This window comes from Eupeodes corollae, chromosome 3 (genome assembly GCF_945859685.1).
Source record: "Eupeodes corollae chromosome 3, idEupCoro1.1, whole genome shotgun sequence".
In the NCBI taxonomy this organism is placed as follows: domain Eukaryota; kingdom Metazoa; phylum Arthropoda; class Insecta; order Diptera; family Syrphidae; genus Eupeodes; species Eupeodes corollae.
Genome location: NC_079149.1, coordinates 54,868,397 through 54,888,104, shown reverse-complemented (window position 1 = coordinate 54,888,104; position 19,708 = coordinate 54,868,397). Strand labels below are relative to the sequence as shown.

General features: G+C 29.9%; 1 protein-coding gene across 5 annotated transcripts; it reads left to right on the top strand.

The window, feature by feature from the left end:
* Window positions 1-520: 520 nt before the first annotated feature.
* On the top strand, window positions 521-18,356 carry LOC129950227 (palmitoyltransferase ZDHHC15). 5 transcript variants are annotated; one of them, XM_056062092.1, is made up of 8 exons: window positions 521-874; window positions 985-1,106; window positions 6,165-6,271; window positions 6,338-6,575; window positions 6,653-6,785; window positions 6,855-6,984; window positions 10,720-10,800; window positions 17,452-18,356. In XM_056062092.1, exons 1-8 carry the CDS (start codon window positions 742-744, stop codon window positions 17,585-17,587), a joined length of 1,080 nt encoding a protein of 359 aa, XP_055918067.1. In that variant the 5' UTR covers window positions 521-741; the 3' UTR covers window positions 17,588-18,356. The 5 variants fall into 5 exon arrangements, with proteins under 5 accessions (XP_055918067.1, XP_055918065.1, XP_055918064.1 ...); XM_056062090.1 differs by lacking the exon at window positions 10,720-10,800 and having other exon boundaries at window positions 522-874; XM_056062089.1 differs by lacking the exon at window positions 10,720-10,800 and having other exon boundaries at window positions 522-874; window positions 6,338-6,584.
* The last annotated feature ends 1,352 nt before the right edge of the window (window positions 18,357-19,708 follow it).

Below are 19,708 nucleotides of genomic sequence, written 5' to 3'. Positions count from 1 at the left end.
CTCAAAAAGAGAAAATATAACAAATCAGGCCCAATGATGGATCATTTTTGTTATTATTATAAAATCTAAATGTCAAAACTACAGAAATACTTCTTTATACATGTACTCAACTATTAAAAGTCTGGCGGAAATTGTGTTTTTCTGCAAAGGCGTACGCTTATTTTCCTGCATGAATATCCTTATTTCTTCATACGACTTTAGATTGACAGTACTTAAAAAATAAGAAGATATTTAATATGAACGCCGCTTCAATATAATTTTTCATAACGATTACAGATTTCGAGGAGTGTTTTCCTTAATAGCAGATTATATTTTGTTGTTAAATGAATGTTTATTAAAGAAAAATATCAGCTAGGTTTCATATTTTTTTCAATGACCGAAATGTTAAATTTCTCAGAAATAGTTTCAATGTTAACTATAACTATCCCCTTAAAAAAGATTATTTATTTTATAAAAATCTTGGCATCACTTACTCAGCAATTCAGCAATAAAAGAAAACACCTGTCAAAATTCAACCAGCGGTTTCAGACGAAAATTTTTGCCTTTGTCGCTTGTGTCACTTTCACTACGTCCTCCAGAAGTAAATATGAAAAGGCATCGATATTTTTTTTGTTAATTATCATTAATTAAGTGAGCCAATTTATTTTCGAACAAAAACCCCATACAAAACAAAACAACAAAACCTTAACGCAACATATCTCCTCCAAATCATCAACAACAAAAGAATACAATTACAACCAAATGGGTAACTACGATAGGAAGAAAAGCACACCCTGCACCGATTGCATGCGTTGCCTCAAGTGGATTCCAGTAATATTTATAGTTGCGGTCATCGTCTGGTCCTACTACGCCTATGTTGTCCAACTATGCCTACGTAAGTGATCTCTGAACCACTGCAAAGATCCTCATTAAAGCTCAAGTGTCCATTCATTAATTTTGTTGTGTTAATTCTTTGCTTGTTGTTTTCTTCTTCTTTCTTTTCAGTTTCAATCGATAGCACTGTACAGAAGATTATTTTCATTGCCTTGTATCATATTGTTTGTGTGCTGTTCTTCTGGTCCTACTGGAATACGATTTTTACTCCAGTTGGCACAGTTCCTCATAAAGTGAGTATTAAAAAACTAAAATAATTAATTATACTGATAATCTAAAAGTGATAGCCTTTGTTATCTTTCATCAGTTTGGCTTTGGGACAGTTCTTGAGCTTCTACAGTCATGAATCACACACATTGGTCAGAATCATGAGAACTCAGTGAATGTTCACACTAATTGCAATGTTTTCATTTTATACCACCGACATATAAAGATAAGATAAAGGGTCTCTTAGAATCGAAACTTTAATTTTGACTTCGAATGATGTCGATTCTTGTTTTGTGTTTTTGATAAGAGTCCCCTGCTTATTATTTTAGTTTATATTGAAGTGATTATGATGAGATATCGATACGATAACCGCACTATAGTTGAATGAGCGTGTAGGACAAGACAACTTTATGATATTGAATTTATTCTACTTCATGAATGCGGTGGAACTGAACAAGTGAATATGTAAAAGTAAATAATAATTAAAAAATATAAAAAGCTACTGGTGGTTATAAAAGTTGCTAGTTGTATGGGTGAAGTTGGTGATTCAAAGCCACAAAATACTTTGTGGTAGTGATAAACCAGCAAAGAAATAAAACACTAAAATTCTTGCAACATCCAGTCAGATAAAATATTAGTTCTTTAGAACTTTTTCACAATTTTACTTTGCCTAAAAAAGTATGTATTTATCTGTGGTATGCTGATTAAAGCGTCGGACTTTAATTTGAGAGGTCTTGCGTCTTTTGCGTTTGAATTCGGCATTAACACAGCAGGTCCCCTCCATCCTGACATGACTGGCACACAGGAATGGTTGAGAGGCCCGAGATCTCTTCCTTTTTTATTTTGTATTTATAAGAATTAGTTTTTGTATCCTTGAATGTTTTGGATTTTATAACACTACCAAATTATTCCTCTTTACAGAAAACTTTATTAAAGAATACAAACATATTTGTAGAGAAATTTTATTCATCATCATCGCAAATCCTGATTGTCGAGCCGATGATTAGCTCGACAATTAGGATTTGCGATTTTGCATTTCCTAAGAATAGGGTAAAAATAAAAACTTTGGAAAAAGTTATCAAAGTGTTGTGATCTATTATGATTATTCAAATGTGTTTGATAGACTTAATCACATAGTCTTACTTGAAAAACTTTGAAAAAGGCGTTCAGTCCAATATATTGAGATAGTTTAAATTTTAATTAAACTAGCGCTTAACTTAATATCTGATCGCATATCTGATACTTTTCGAGTCCCTCAAAGAAGCCATTTAGGTCAACTTTCTTACATTTCTCTTTAACGCTGTTGCTCATTTTTTTAATTCTTCTCGAGGTCGTATGTGCTGTGGTAGTAAATATTTTGAAGACTGCCTTCTCCTTCAGAGTCATCTTAATAACAGACTCTTCCAAATATTATTTTCTATCATTTCGTGAATATTGTTGTTTCCTTTTTTTCGACCATTCTATACTCTCAGCATTATTTTATTCCTATGTAAGGCTGGGCCTTGAACATTGTTGTGTAATATGGAACCCAAAAAAGTTATCCAATCAAATCAAATCGAAAGTATTTAAAACCGATTTTTCAGACTTGTAATTTACATATTTCATTAAAATACATTAGACCTTTTCTGATTGGTCTTCAGTATTTTAAATATAAACTTTTAAAAACCAATTTAATTGAGTGGCTTATTTTTTTACCAAAGCAATTTAATAAATAAGTGAAAATTCTGGTTAACCCAAAATGTCTCACGAACCAATAACGCCATCAACTTCAATTATTAACGGTTTTTTTTTTTATAAATCAAAAAAACTTGAAAAGAAATGAGTGTCGCCTCGAATATTTTACGAACAAAAGATAATTGTATGCAACAAAGAATAACGTTTTTCACATCTGGTAAAATTTTGAGAAAAATCGAATGAGCATTTTTTTTAACAAACAATGAAAAACCTAAAACAAGCATTACTAAAATTTGGTAAACATTTACTTTCGACTTAAATATTTTTTCAAAAACTAAAAAAGATTCGCTTCAAACTAATTTTACCTCAAAGAAAATATTGTTTTCAACATTCAGTAAATATAAAAAATAAAATCCACTAGAAATAGTACGCAAAAGCTACTAAAATTGGTAAAAATTGCGTTTTGATTAAAAGTTCTAAGTAACAAAAATAGATTTTGAGATCAAACAAATTCATCATACGCAAAATTGTTGGTAATTTTAATTTTTTTTTTAAATAATTTAACTGACAAATCGGCAGACGGGATGAGAAGTTATCAGTGTGGGTCGTATCCCACCTCTTTTTTACCTTTTCATAGCCAATAACTAGAATACCTTATATATATCAATTTTAATTATAATACATTTAAAGTCATAATAATTTATTAACGGTTTTAAATGTTTCTTGTTATTTATCATTAGTCTTTAAAATCATATATTTTCAATAAATATATGCTTGTTAAAATTTGGAAATACATAAATGGGAAGCTCCGGCTACTATTTTTTTATTTATTTTATTTATGATGTATATGCTAACACGGTAAGATTAATCTTATAAATTCGTGATAGTTTATATCTATTATGTACATTGTTCAAGTTTAATTATTTAAAAAAAGAGCAAAAATTAACTTTAATGATTTTTAAATATCTAAATATAAATTTTAATGTATTCAAAAAAAAAAAGAAGAATACAAACAAGAAAAATAGAACGGGAATTTATGAGTTAGGATGAAAAAAAGGGGAAAAAGAGGTTAATAGTGACAGAAAAGATAGAGGAGAAGAGAGGAGAAAAATTAGAAGTTAGTTGCTTTGAATAATAAAGAAATCTTTTAAACTATTTTGAAATCGACGCGCGTTGTTTATTTCTCGCAGATGGGAGTGAATTCCAAAGGCGGATTGCAGCTATAAAAAATTGTCTTCAGATGTAAGACATTGGAAACGGGGAAGTATTAAAAAATTTGATCTGTTTGATACCGAAAAACGAAGAAAATTATAAAGATATGTTGGTTGACCGGTTCGTAAGACAGAAAACTATATTTTAAAGGTTCGAAATTTGACAAAGCTTTGAAATGACATATTCAAGAGTTTCAGGCTCAGATGAGACACATGATCGTATTTTCTAAGTCCGTATATGTAACGAATAGTACTATTAAATGCTACCTTTAATTTAGTTTTGCTGGATTTTCTGCCCTCAATTATCGAGTTGTTGGCAGTGTCTATGATCGTTTAGCTTTAATTCTTTCGACAGAATAATCTTGGTCACAAAATTCAACTGCTAAATAATTCGAGTTCAGGAGAACCTACTATCTGTGATCTCTTCGAACAGATTGCCAAATCTTTTAGAGAAGTAAGATTATATTTGCTTAAGCTTAAGAAATAGCTCGAAGAACAAAAGCTTCTTAATGACCGGTAGTATGACTTTCATAGCTAGTGCACCGGTGATTTGATAGTTTAACTAACGGAATAGTCGCACAAACCTTAACATCGTTTTGGACGAAGTAAGATTATTGCACATGATATTTTAAAAGTATTTGAAAGAGTTTGGTACCAAGCTCTACTATCGAAAATATGTGCTTTTGGAATTGATGAATTTCTTCTTTGTTGGATTGGAAACTACCTTCCTAACCGATCAATATAAGTTGTATTGGATGGTTTCAAATCTGAAAAAAAAAATAAAAAAAATGCTGCTTTCCCTCAGGGTTCCGTTTTGTCTCCAACTCTCTTCCTTATATTTATAAACGATCTGTTGTCTGCTACTTCTAATCCATTAAACTCGTTGGCGACATTAACCTCAGATTTTCATACTCGTTTCTAGATTCCCATCCTTGCTCTTCGGATGTTGAAGTTCAACGGCATCGTATTATAAGCTCATGCAATTCTGATCTCGACAGGATATTTAAGACTTAATGTTGTCTCCTGTTATTAAAGCGAAACTCATCAAATTTCAGTACTCGGTATGTGTCAAAGATCACCTCTTATGGAGTGATCATGATCACATATTTGACATTACCAAAAATGCTGATATTTGCTTAGGACTTTTCCGACGATGCAAGAAATTGTTGACGCCTTCTAGTCTGGCTATAATTCACGAAGTCTGTACACTTTTGGTAGGTGTCCCCAAAGCAAGTTTAAGTCTTTTGGATAGAATCCAAAAAAGTGCATGTTAATTACAAAAAAAGTATAGTTTGTGCAAATATAAATGAATAATAAAACCAATGAAGAAAAAATGCTTATAACAAATCAATAGAAAAATAAAAACAATACTTAGAAAAACTAAAATTTGAACAGAAAAACAATAAAATAAAAATAGTTCAATTTGATAATGAAAACGTAGGTAGATTCAGTTAAGCAAAATAAAAGAAATAATAATTTAAAAGTACCTCCCTTGTCACTTTGTCTCCGTATTGTCGCGGTATTATCGATATGTGCACCTTCTACAGAACCTGTGCGATGTTGTCGAAATTACGGCCATAAGTTTGGATTTTCTGAGAAGATGCAAGTAATTGGTCTCTTAATTTGGCTATAATCTACAAATAATTTGTGTGTCCCAAGCTTAGTTATAACTCGTAAATCTATAGCTCTCCGAAAGAGCTTTTAAAATGAGTGTTGAAAATAACATTGTAATAACGTAAATCAAACATTTTGTTTTTATGTTTCTAGCTCCTTTGTATCTAGCCAACTTCCTCCCCTTAAACACCAATGTCAATAGAAAGCTTTATTCGTTAATGTTATAGAATCGGGACAACATTTGGTTGTCTATTAAGTAAAAAAAGTTTATGATTTTATGTTGTTCTCCCCGGTAACAAACTCCAAAATGAATTCATTTTCTTGGCACATTTTGCACAAATGTCCATTTGCTTGTAAAAAAAAAACATAACCGTCTTAGTCGTTGGCTATTTATTTTGTTCGCTATATTAGCGTCCTGGTACAACTCACATGGTTCCTCTTATATCTTCTACTTAACTGCCATTTTAAGAGGGAATTCCACTGTCACAAACAAAGAACAGAGATCAAAAATAACTTATCCTTAGCAATAACCAAACAACTTATTCGGCATGGTCCTATATGAAATTCTTTATTAAATCATTTCAGTGGCGTATTCCTGAAAGTGAAATTGATCGATTGTTTCGAGCAGAAAATCAAGAGCAGCAGAAAAGAGTATTAGAAAATTTCGCTAAGGATCTGCCAGTATCCAATCGGTAAGTGTGCGGCACATTTTCTCAGCTTTATTTTAATAATCAATTATTTCATGATTTTTGTAAAAGGACTCTTCATGGCGCTGTAAGATTCTGTGAAAAATGTCAAATTATAAAACCAGACCGAGCACATCACTGCAGCGTTTGCGGTACATGTGTTCTAAAAATGGACCACCACTGTCCCTGGGTTAACAATTGTGTGAACTTTAAGAACTACAAATTCTTTGTTTTGTTCCTGGGATATGCCTTGCTCTACTGTTTATATGTAGCGCTAACATCTCTAGAGTACTTTATAAAGTTCTGGCGGGTAAGCACTGTATGATTTTCGTATCCCATTTTAAGTCCTTCTTATGTTCACTGCATGTTTATTCTTTTTGTTTTCAGGGTGAGCTTAACGGTGGAATGGGACGATTCCATATACTATTCCTATTTTTTGTATCTCTAATGTTCGCAATAAGCTTAGTCAGTTTGTTTGGCTATCATATATATTTAGTTCTAGTCAATAGAACGACCTTAGGTAAAGAATTGATTTTATATCATAATAATTTACAAATTTTCATTTGATTTTCTTTGTTGAATTATGTAGAAGCATTTAGGGCACCGGTATTTCGTATCGGTGGGCCTGATAAAAATGGATTTAACTTAGGAAAGTATGCAAATTTCCAAGAGGTCTTCGGTGATAACTGGAAGCTCTGGCTGATTCCAGTTTACACTAGGTAAGAGATTTTTGTGGTTGTTTTTTGTTTTCGTATTTTTGCACCTATTTGTTTTCAATAACACATGTGTTTTGACGCCTTTGTTGTAATACCTGGCATACAAAATATCAACTAAAATGCCTTAACCTGATATTTCGACATATTTGGCAAATTAAAAACATTCAGATTTTAGTATGTGTATATAAGTTAAAATTTACTAACAATTTTTGTGTGTTTGAGACTAAATCAAACTTTTTCGGAGAGGTATATGCAGCATACGTTTAATTAATTGGAAGAAAAAATTTGTTGAACTCATTTACTTGATTAAATTTTTGTTTAAGTGTATTAATAGAGGAAAACTAAAATCATCATTGATATGTGTTTTTGGGGCGGGTTTGATTGTTTAATATTGTTTAAGAATGGTGTGAATTTTTCTTTATGATTGCATGTGGTGAATTATGGTAACACAATTAAAACGGCAGCATTAAATCAATAACGAGTATGTTTTGCTGTTATAACATGTATATTAATTAAGTATTTATGTATATTGGTTAAGATAGAAAATACATTACTTACAAATTTTTTGGTTTTCCCGAAGTGTTGATGGGTGAAGTGACATCTATAGGCAGATTGTTTCTTTTAAATACTTAGTCAAAATACAAAAGCAACAAAATAAAAAAAGAATTCATGTTTTATTCAAGTCACAAAAAAATGTATTTAATTGGCAGAACTTGCTTACTTGAGTACCAACTTCTCAAAATAGAAGAACAGAGACGAATAAATATTTAAACAAATAAAAACAAAATAAGAAAGGGTTAGCTGCTACTTTTTGCACTTAAACGCTGCTCCTTGCTGGCAAGTAAAGCTCGAAGGTTTAAAAATACAACAAAACCAGATATACATAGGCTGAAAGCCCCACCGAGACAGTGAACGGTCTTATTCTGCAAATTTTTCAAATTAGATGGAATTGACTTATTTTTACAATCGTTAAAATTGACTTTAGAAAAAAAAAAACTTACCAGGAATCAATATATATCCTGCAAATTTAATTTTTTTTGTGCAAAGTTTTAAAATACGAATAAGTTTTGATTGATCTTTGTGCACTATTTTGTTTATAAAGACAAAGTTTTCTTCTTAAGTAAAATAAATCTCGTTCAAATACCAAAATGAACTTAGCAGCATAGCAAAACAGCACGGAAGAACGCTTGCTGTTATTTTCAATGGTTAATTTTTGAATCATGTTATCAGCCATGTTATGTTATTTGAATTTTTCCTTTATGAACAATCCGTTCGTACAAAATTTAACTTTATTCAAAAAGGAAAATGATTTTTTACTTTTTAGGAAGGTATTCAAAATCATGGTTCTTTTTCGAAGTGCAATTTCGTTTCGTTGGAACTCAGCTCACAATAGCATTTAAAATAACTGGCGCAGATATGTGTTTCGAAACCAAACATAATTAGCTCTTTAATCGTGTCCATTTGGATAAATTAACGATATTACAAAAGTAAAAACTATATTTTATTTAAATAATTAGGAAATTTGAGCTTGGTAGCTCCTAAATTTATTATTGTTTTGTATTTTATGCTTCTTTGCCATGATTTGCATGTTATTTTTATATAAATGTACACAAGTCTATTGCACGGACATTTTTAAAGGATTAAGATGTCCTGAATTCGAATTTTTCTATCACATCAGATTTTTAAAATTTGTTACTTTATAAATGCTAAAGACAACTAAAATCGTTGTTTTAAAGCTAAGTTAAGACACAACATAATTCCCTTACAATAAATTGTATGATGATGTTATAAATCTTTGTGTTCTAAATACTGTTTAAATCGTTATCAAGTATCTTACTTTGTTTCTGGGAAATTGTCGTTAGTTGAGCAAACATTGCATTTAATACTTTCATAATTTCGAAAAATACGATTTGGAGTTAATTTCTAGTGTTGTTTTCAATTGATTTGATTTTGATTATAAGCTCAAGCTTTAAAAACACCTGTTTTCAACAATGTTTTTCAATTTATTTCAAAAACTTGATATAATACAAATGTTAAGACAACGGATTCGTTAGAAGAATACAAATTATTTATAATCCGTTTCTTTTTTTCTGTTGGAGCTGTTTTTAGCAGAAATGGTTCAGCTTTTCTTTAAAAATAGTTTAAGACACGTGAAATCTAACAATTTATGAACATTTTTCGAAAATATTATAAAATGCAATAAATATTTTAACTGAACATCGAAGAAAGGGATTATAGATTTGGAAAACCATTACGAATTTAACTGAAAAAACCTACTTTATGATTTTAAATAGACTCGTAAATTGTTTTTTTTTTCAAATTTTAAAAAGTAAAATCTCAAAAACCTTGCGTGATAGAAGCATTTTGAATTTGGATTTGAGCCAGGAACAAAATCTTGTCGACCAGTGTTATACCATTTAATAGAAATGAGGTATTTTAATTATGTTCAAAAGTTCTGTTTATGGTATATGTCACATTATGAACAGATGGTTATTTCAAGTGTTTACAGGTTTAAAATTGTAATATTGGCTTGAAATTCAAAAAGGTTATGTTAAATATAAAAATATTTTCTCATTTTCCATTCATTAGTTCATTGGGAAATAAAATTAACGTCTGGAATTTCAAAAAAAAAAATTGTTTAAGTTGAACGTTGCAAATCTGTAAATGTAAGAGCATTTTGTAAAACACTTAAGAATTGATAACCATTTCATTTTCCTGTTGGTTCCCTTAACTACGGCAGTTTGTATTGTGTAGAATGTCTATCGTTGCTACATGTTCTTCAATAAGTCAAGTGACTTGTAGAAGTTGCAATGATCCAGGAATGCCTGGGTTTAAATAACAAATCTTTTGAACGAGGCTTGTAAAAGACAGGCCATATTTTCTTAGATATGTATATTAAAGTTGGTACAATTGTCGCACCGGGTGAGAATGATCAAAAATATTTTGCTTCAAGAAGTATGCTGTTTCAGTTATAATTTTGTATTTTTGATTCTGCTATAGTTAAAGAGACTTAATTGAACCTGCATTTCAACACAATATTTAGTGTTTATAATAGAATATCAAGTTTTAGTAACTTAAAGCTCTTAGTCATTGATATTTGCCTTACATTGGGGTGAAGTGACATGAGAAATTTGTCAGTTTTTCTTATCAAAATCTAAAGATTTATCAAAGTGTGTGTTGTCGGCCAAAATAAAATGTACCTATGTAAGCAATTACTTGTTATAACAACTTACGCAATTATAATCCTGTAATAATCTTGTCCTTAAAATAAAAGTAAAAAGTAAGCTATAGATCTTAGACCCGTATCAATTTGTAATAACAAAAAAAAATACTCAGTCCTGAAATTTACATAAAGCAAAACCTATTGTGATCTTTGGCTTTTTCTATTTAAACTTGCCTACAAAAATAATTGACCCTTTATTTCTTTTTTAACACAAATATTCATGTACATAATTTTCTTTTCTTTGATTTAATTTTTGTAATGAGTTCAACTAATTTTTTTGTTTGTTTAACTAGAAGACTTTTATTATGCTAAAACTATTTAAGTTTTCTTTGTTGAAGACCCAATACGTACATAATATACGAAAATGAGCATATAAAAGAAAACACCCGTGTTTATACATATTTATTTATTATACGAAAAATTAAAAAAAAAAACTAACAAACATCAAAGTTTTATTTATATTACACTCATAATTATTATCAAACAACAAAAAAATACCAACATTTTGTTTCTAGTTTGGGTGACGGTTTAATATACCCAACTCAAGGCCACCATCAGAGTTCCTCATACGAGTCGATGGGAGACACCCAGACAAGGTTAGACCAACCAACTGATTCATTTTTAAATCAACCGATAGACAATTTGCCATCATTAAATAATGCGTATGGCAATGCAATGAATTCGAACGCCAATGCAAATGCGAATGCCAATGCTAGCTTATCATCAACAAATGCTGCCAATATCGCTAATGGTAATGTTATCATAGATATGAAGAGTAGTAATTATAGCGATCACACTTCTCCTGAATCCCATGTTTTTGTTGTGAATGGATTTGATGATGCTAGCGTATTGAATAGAAATAATCAATTGACAAGTAATGTAGACGAGATAAGTGAGCCAACGAAATTGGCTGCGCCGGTAACGGTAATGACAATGACACCAGCAGAAGTGGCAGACGAACAAAATTGTGCTAGCATTATTAATATTTGATTGAACCTGATTTATAAACCATCATTGATGTTTAATTGTTTATTAGCTCATGTTTTTTCGGATAAGTTTACTTATTATTATTATTACTATTTTTTTTTTACAATGATATAATTAATTTTTTTACAAATAAATATTGTATTGTATTATATTTATACATATATTTAAAAAAGAAAATATTTTTGATATGTTAAAATATATTTTTTGGGTATTTTTGTATGTTTATTTTTTTTCTTCTTGTTGTTTTTTTTCTATTATTAAATGTTAAATTGCTCTGTAAACAAAAATTGAAAATACAGTTCAAATGCATTTGATTGTTGTGTAGAAATAGAGTTATATATTTCGCATTCTATTTTTTATATGGTCACATTTATTTTGTAGCTTTAAGATCGTTCTTAACCCCATTGATATACATATAAGCCATAAATGCTAACTTACATAAGTGCCTTCATCTTATTATTTATAAAAAATAACAAAAAAATCGAATAAAGTATTACATAAAATATTATTCTTACACACATATTTTTATAATTATTAAAATTAATGCATCGATATTGCTTCCATGATTCTTTGGCATGGTCAATAATTTGTATTTATTTGTTATTTCGTCTTGTACAAAAATGTTTGTTTTTATTTTATCAATTATTATTTTGAAAGATATTTTAGAAGGTTAAAATCTTTTGATTCGCTCTTGGAAAACTTTTCCAAAAATGCTTGATGTTTTTGATTCGTTTTACTTTCTTTAAACACCTTTAAAAACATTTTAAATATCAGGATTTTCTATTATAACTTTTTTTAAAACATTTTTATGAAGCTATTAAATCGCATACGAAACGGAATCTTTCTCATAAATTATCACTGCCATTTCCGATTTGGTATAATACTACCATTTGGTTATAATCTGAATCAACTTGTTTATTTCTGTTGAAAATAATAAAAGCTTTTTTGGTATCTTACATCCGTAAAATGACAATAACATGAAATAGTAGAAGGGATTTTATATTTTACAAAAGTTCAAGGAAAGAAAAATAACGATATCAAAAGAAGTAAAGAATTCTGTTCAAGAACTAAGTTCAATATTTATATTTTCCCCAATTTAATCAATCAACTGGATACAAGAGTTATATTTCCAGCCTACCGACGACGATAACATAACAATAATTTTTTTTTTTGCGAATGGTTGTATTGTTTTTTTTCACACATTCTCAAGAACTATCGATACATTTTTCATGGGTTTCTTTCATTTTTGGAAAAATTTTTACCACTCCGTGTGATAGACTTCTTAAGTTTGATTTTAGTTTCTTTTGGCATCAAAGATATTTTATTTAACCAATGCCGGATATATGTAGGTTTTTTAAACATTAAAGTTACTGCATTTTATATCAAAGAAACATAAGACTTGTTCTGTTGGTGTGTCAATGAGTAAGGCTATTAAATTAGAGAATTCAATTTAGGTTGAAACAGATTTATTTTTTAGTTTTATTATAATAAATAGCAATAAACATTTAAACATACATATGTAAATACCTTTAATTCTGAAAATAAGAAAACAGATTATTTTCAAAGTAATGAATTTAGAGAACAACTACAACTTTGATTCTGTTTAACAATGAATGTCTAGACTCTAGAAAATATGACATATATCTAGTCGTGCCATAAATTCTATTACAAAACTTCAAGGCCTTGTTGCGATCCATTTCAATGCTGATAAGGGAAGATCAACAAATAAAGGCCTATTGGAAAAATACACATTATTTGATGTGTATTTTGACTCTAAAAAAGTTATTCTGGAAAGATTGAAAGGTGACTACTGTGACTCTCGAAAATTCAGCATAAAATGATTCGTTTTTGAATGAAAAGATTTGTACCCTTTAAGAAGTTATAATGAAGAAAAAGATGCAATTTATGTCACATCATTACATAAAACTAAAACTGTTGTTCTAAGGGTTAAACGTAACCATCACCACGCTGCTATAATAGTTTGATTAAAAGTCTCACTCCAAAGTGTTCCGAATTGCCATTTTTGAGAACGAATGTGAAAAGTTGTACCAAAGAGATGTGGTAGAGGGTTAAGAAGGGTTTAAAAAATACCCATTTCAATGGATTTGTAAGGATTCTATTCCAACAAGATTATGTTGAGGCAAACAAAGCCAAAACAACAAAACAGTGTCTTAGGGTCAACATCATAGGTCTGAGAGAAGCTTAAGATTGGCTTTTGAGGACTCCATATTTTAAACCTTGTTTGTGATCAGAATTGGAGCGCGTAGCTTAAGGACTTCTCACAGAAATTTTTAAATTCTTAAGATAAAGTGTCAAAAATATCAGTAGAAAAAGTTTGTGACACTATATGTAGGTCGATGACCACAACGTTTAAGGGCTGGCATTAAAGCTGAGATCTGTCATTTTTAGTGAAAATAGTTTTTTTTTAATAAACTAATATTATCGATGAATACAAAATATTATATAGTTATTGTCTATGTCGATTTATAATATATTTTATATAAGTCGCTAGGTAAAAATTATATAAAATAAATATCGAAATGATTTGTTTTTTTTTTTTCTTGTTGTGGGTCCTTACATAATTTGAAAAATAAATGTTTAAAGTTCAGAAACTGCTGCACTATAGAAGGTACATATGAAAAATATTAGATCTTACATTATTTATAAAGATTGAGTATTTTTTGAAACGTGTATACTCATCAATAATCATCGTTTCTTTGAACATTTATTTTTAAACAAGTTATTTTTTTAACTTGGTAAATCTAAGGAGAAACACAATTTTTCATTTTTAGATTATTTTTAATTCCTTTTTTATTTAAAATAATTTAAATAGTTATGATAAGACATGGGTCATGAAGTTAGCATATCAATATATTTTTTAGGCTTAGAGACCGTAAACTTTGTTCTAATCAAATAAATTTATAAAATTAAACATTTTTGAACAAATTAAACAATTATTTGAATCTCATTTCTATAAACCAACCTCATAGTGCATGGAAATCGAATCTAATATAATCCAAACAAAAAACTGATCAAGCAAGTTTGATACCTACAATTATAGTTCCTTTTTCGTTCCGAGACTTGCAAGCTTGTTAAGCAGACTTCCATATAAAGGGGGTGATAATAGGGATCCCAGGAGGTTTTTTGTTTTAAAAATCTTTATAATGTTTAATTTCAGCTTTAACAAACAAAAAGGTATCACAAACGGATTTCTTGTTGTTTGTTTTCAAAAGTGTTGAGTCGTTTGAAATTGTAATGAAATCATTTTAGAGGTATTGAATTGTTCCGACTTGATTTACTTTGTAGTTGTAAATTCTCAAAATTTGAAATTATAAGATAGTTGAAGAAGTCAATTTGTCTATACATAATGTAATTGGTACACAATAAGTTTTTTTTTTAAATTGAACACGTTTTAACTGAAAATGCTTACTCACTCTATATATCATTCATTATTGCAAGATAACAACATTATTTGTTTGACAGACCGCCCGTTGCTTTACATTTATAAATTTATTCACCCAACGTTTTTTAAGAGGGGTTCACATCATGCTTGCATATTTTATGGGACGCACATATTCTTTAGTTTTTAATTTTTTACGACTTGTAACTGTTTGTTTGATACATTATTTTGTACCTACTAGTTCAAAATCAAAAATGGTTAATTTTTTGTCTCCTTGTAATAACAAATGTACAATTTTTTCGAATGATTAATAATAAATTTTAAAAAATATATGCATATATAGATAAAAAGTAGTTTTTTTTTTCTTGAATGAATTTTGATTAGTTATTTATTATATTGTACTTACATTATATATGTAGCAGCAATTACAAAATAAGTATTAAACTATGTTATGCTCACTGGAATTTCTTATTATAGTTTCATAAGTTTGATGTTAAAAGTTATGATTGAAAATAGAAAATAATGAAGATAAATGTTTTTAATTTGCCAAATATCATTAAAAGCATAGATAAGAAAAACGTATTATGTGTTTGCATATTCATGTTTTTTGTTTGTAAATAAATAAGCTAGTATGGCACCAGTTTTGACGAAATGTATTTGTAACATATGACAGCTTTTTTAACAAATCTTCTTCAAGCTACTTGATTTTCTTCAAGTGTCTGTGATAAGTTCGATCGATCTAAAAACTCCCTCACATAGGACCAAGGTCTGAAAGGCATTATTATATAATGTACTGGTCGTTCTCGTGACTTCAATAGTCACCTTGTAATTTAAAAAAAAATTCTTTCGAGATTCATTCCCTAACACTCATAGTTGTATTATTTTTTGTTGTTGGATAGTGCATAAATATGTCATGCCAGAGGTCTTGGTTTAATCACTGTCAGTGGGACCTGGAAGTCTTTTCATTTATTAATCTTTAAATTGTATAATGCTGGGTGAATTCAGAGTGGATTTTAGCAACATTCGTGGTCTTAGAAATAATTTCTATGCCACATACATACCATAGTCCAAAAAGTCTCCGTACAGCAGCCTAATTTAAGTGTTTTTTTATTAAAGTACAAGGATTAAATGTAAAAGCCAAAGTGGTAACATTAAAAAGAAGGTAGCGTCCACCTTCACCTTATTACCAAATTAAAAAAAAAAAACGTGATTGTGATTTTCAAAATACTTGTTTTTTAATATATAGTTATAATAAATATTTTATCTCAGAATCAACTAAAAGAAAGTACGGAGATTTTTTAGACTAAGTGTATGATGAAGATTCCGATCACTTGGAATTTAATTTAAATGCTTATAGTGCCAACTTTAGCCACAATATGGTTTGAACTCTTCATGTGGTTAAAATTTACGGTAGATAAGCGCATCACCCACTCATGTTTTTTTACCGAAGACCAAATCTCAACAGCAATTCAACTTTTAACGAATTTGGATGCTCTGTCCGACTCCAGCCAAAGCATTGTTGCCAATTACCCAAACACTGAAATTGTCATTGCGGGTTATTTTAATGTACACATTTCTTCTTGAATTCGCTTTTCTAGCCACACAATACCCAAGAAAAGGTATGTTGAATTCTTTGCTTTTAAATCAATTAACTCAGCTTGTTGACGAGTCAACTCGAATCTGCCAACACCCTTGTTACTTACTTCTGACCATATTAAATACACAATCGTCTCTAGGCAAATCAGACCATTGTAGCGTATCTGCAAATTTCTCATGTCAAATAAGAAAACAAAAGTTAAAGACAATATTAGTATGATAACAATTTGGAAATATATGAAAGCCAACTGAGACGGTCTCAACGAATTCTTCAGGAACTTTACCTGGTCACTGTGCTTCCTCGATAGTGAAGTGGCTTTAGCGCAGATATGAGTACAAATTTAATCATTTGTTTAATGAGAAATTTTATCCCGAAAAGGGTAGTACAAATTTCTGATCATTTGTAAAAAACGTATAAAACACCACGTCATCTTCGGTTCCAACGCTTGTCCACAATGACACAATCCATATATAAGCTCGATTGATAAAGCCAATCTGCTTGCAGCTTAGTTTACTGTAAATTCGACGACTAGAGAGTGTCATGAGTCTTTCTGTTCTTTAGAGGGTAAACGATTTAAACTTGCAAGTGTACTGAATGACCTGATGATGACAATATGGATTTTGTAGTAATAGGTCCACCGTTGATTTGATGGCTTATCTAACAGAACAGTAGAACAAATCTTTACAAAGTTTTGAAGAAAATAAAATTGTTGTAGTACCCGTAGCGTGATGGTAAGTGCGTTGGACTGTCATGCAAGGGGTCTTGGGTTAAATCTCTGCCTGTGCATTTAATAGAGTTTGGCACCAAGCTCTTTTATGGATGCGTGCTTTTGGTATTGATGAATCTCTTATTCGTATTCTTCTTGTATTAGAAGCTATCTTTCCAACTGTAATTTTGAACATGAAAAGTGCTTTTTAAATTAGGCACACAGGAATGGTTAATAGTGGATTTGTCAATAAATAAAACTAAAAGACCTTATCAAACTGTTGGACTTAGAAACGAACGAAAGAGCTCTATGCTTATAATAACTGTAAGGATTAATTTCTATCAAAATGTTTTAAATTAAATAATTTAAATAGAATGATTATGCAAACACCAAAAAACCAAATGCAAATACATAATTCACATATGAAATACTGCACTCCCAACAGTAGTTAATAATTTAATATATTTACATATATACATTATATAGTTTATTTTCATTTTAAAAATATTCATCCAACCATACTTATATTTCGCAACTATATACATATATAAATTTAGCTTTGGCGATGGATTTAGTTATCCAATCCGACATTTGGATGAAGATGCCGAGTCACTATTGGGAAGTGAAACACGAATTGATATCGAAGGAGACCTCTACAATGATACCAATTTTCTAGACACGACTATTCAATAGAATTTAATTTATTTTCCAAAAATTGCAACCATTGAAAACGTAACTTAGTTAAGTATTAGTTTTAAAATTCAATAAACAAAGAATGTACGTTTGCAAAACAAACAAACAACAACAACAACAAGGAAGACAGACAAAAATTAAATTTTATAGAATGTAGGCCTAGGGTATTTATTAAAAGCAGAGTACAAACTAGAAATGCAGTTCTAGTTTTAGAAATGAAAAATAAAAAAAATACAAAAATATATATTTACCTATATAATAGAAAACAAAAATACACCAAGTTAATGCTTGAAAACAATTTAGCAGTTGCGTGTGACTGATTTTTTAATTAAAACAAAAGAAATATAATAATAAACTTTGTTTGCATTATGTTAAACATTTATGTAGATATTATAAGGATTATTTTACTTAACAAAGAAAAGAAAAAGATTAATATTTTATAGGTTAAATAATAAAGCGTAGTTGAATTAATTGTACATACGAACAAAACAAAAATTAAATTAAAATTAAATTTATATTTCAACTGAATGCGCAAGCTATTTAAATTTAAAATCAAAAAAAGAAAAACATTTTGCAGCAAAGGTAGACATCGTATTTTGTATAAATGAGACGTATATAAAGTAGAATAGCGTAGGTGTTATGAGTGTAAAAACTATAGTGTAAGTAATTCACAATTTTTGTTAAGATTATGTATAATATATAAAACAATTATACTAAATGTAAATGAAATAAAACGGATTTGCGTTGCGTATCTGAATGTATGAAACTACTAGAGTGCTTGGACTTGATTTTTTCTCTAATTGAAGCTGAAAACGACAAATTTGAAGTTAGCTTAGCTAGTTAGTTGGATGGGTTCAATTCTGAAAACCATAAGATAAATGCTGGTGTGCTCCTGGTCTCTGTATTGTGAAACACTGCATAATTTTAATGACCACCACGCGAATCGTTGCAAGCATCTATTCTTTTGATGCAATTTTCGGCCACTTTTTGACACATGTTGGGCGATATCTCAGTCCAGGAAAATGGTCTTGGAAGCTAGTTGATATCGCCACGATGAGAAACTACGCGGACAGGATATGTCTTCGTTTTAAGATCAAATCCATTTTCGTCAAATGTGGAACGACAATTGTGCATTACATTGTACAATGAAGGAAAGGAAACTTTGTAAACTTTAATGCTTGAAAACACACTTGGAAATACATTCACTTGTCATAATTTATGAATGGCATATGCATGACGATATTCTCGATATGTACATTACACAATTTAAAAAACCTGTTTACTTACAAAACTTGAGTATAACTGCCATCCCTGAGCTGGTGCTACAGAACGCTACTCAAGCATCTTATAAATGGTTACAATAACATCATAAACACTGGAACAAAGTCGTAAAGTCTAACATGAAATAGTCAGTTGCATTCCTTCCCATAAACAGTTCTACCCTAATATTCACGATTCCAGGATTCAGTTGACCTTCTTGCCCAATTTTCAGCTGAATTACCTTGCCTTAACACCCTCTATCCGACACCCCCCTTTCTAACCCCTGAAAATGAAATAAACCTGGTTTACCCAGTCAAACCTAACAAATAAAAATTGGGCTAATGCCTTTTTTAACTGAGTTTTGTATGATCACATTTAATTTTATTTCAGAAATGCAATCAATTGAAAAAAAGTAGTATGGTTATTGCTTATCTTTTGCAATTGTTTAAGGGTTTCGAAAACCTTGATACTTTTGGTATTTTAGTTTAGCTTTTCAAATTATATATTTTTTAATCTACCTTGAAACTACGAGTACTTCAAATACTGTTTTTGCTTCAAACTAGTACTTTAGGAAATCGTTTGTGCGAACCCTGGTAAGTTTCTTGTTATTTGAACACTTTCCAAAACACTTTAATTCGATTTTGTTTTAGCTGAGGATAGTATAGCAATATTGATAAGACTTTTCTTCAATTATATATATTTTCCAACACGGTCTTATAAGAGATTGGAATATCCCAGAAGGAACCACCTTAAGCCCAATTTTATTTGCCCTGTTCATTAATGGTGCTGCTGATATTCATCCTGGAAACTAAATAAGGAGAAGGAGCAGGAGCTCTATGCTGACGGACGACTTGGTTTTTC

What these genes read in the sequence shown, in the direction of transcription:
- LOC129950227 (XM_056062087.1), top strand. Translation starts at nt 742, where the DNA reads ATGGGTAACTACGATAGGAAGAAAAGCACACCCTGCACCGATTGCATG. An exon ending in AGTTCTGGCGGGTAAGCACT is followed by an intron (nt 6,585 to 6,652) that starts GTATGATTTTCG and finishes TTTTGTTTTCAG; the next exon opens with GGTGAGCTTAACGGTGGAAT. An exon ending in CTGATTCCAGTTTACACTAG is followed by an intron (nt 6,985 to 10,719) that starts GTAAGAGATTTT and finishes TTTTGTTTCTAG; the next exon opens with TTTGGGTGACGGTTTAATAT.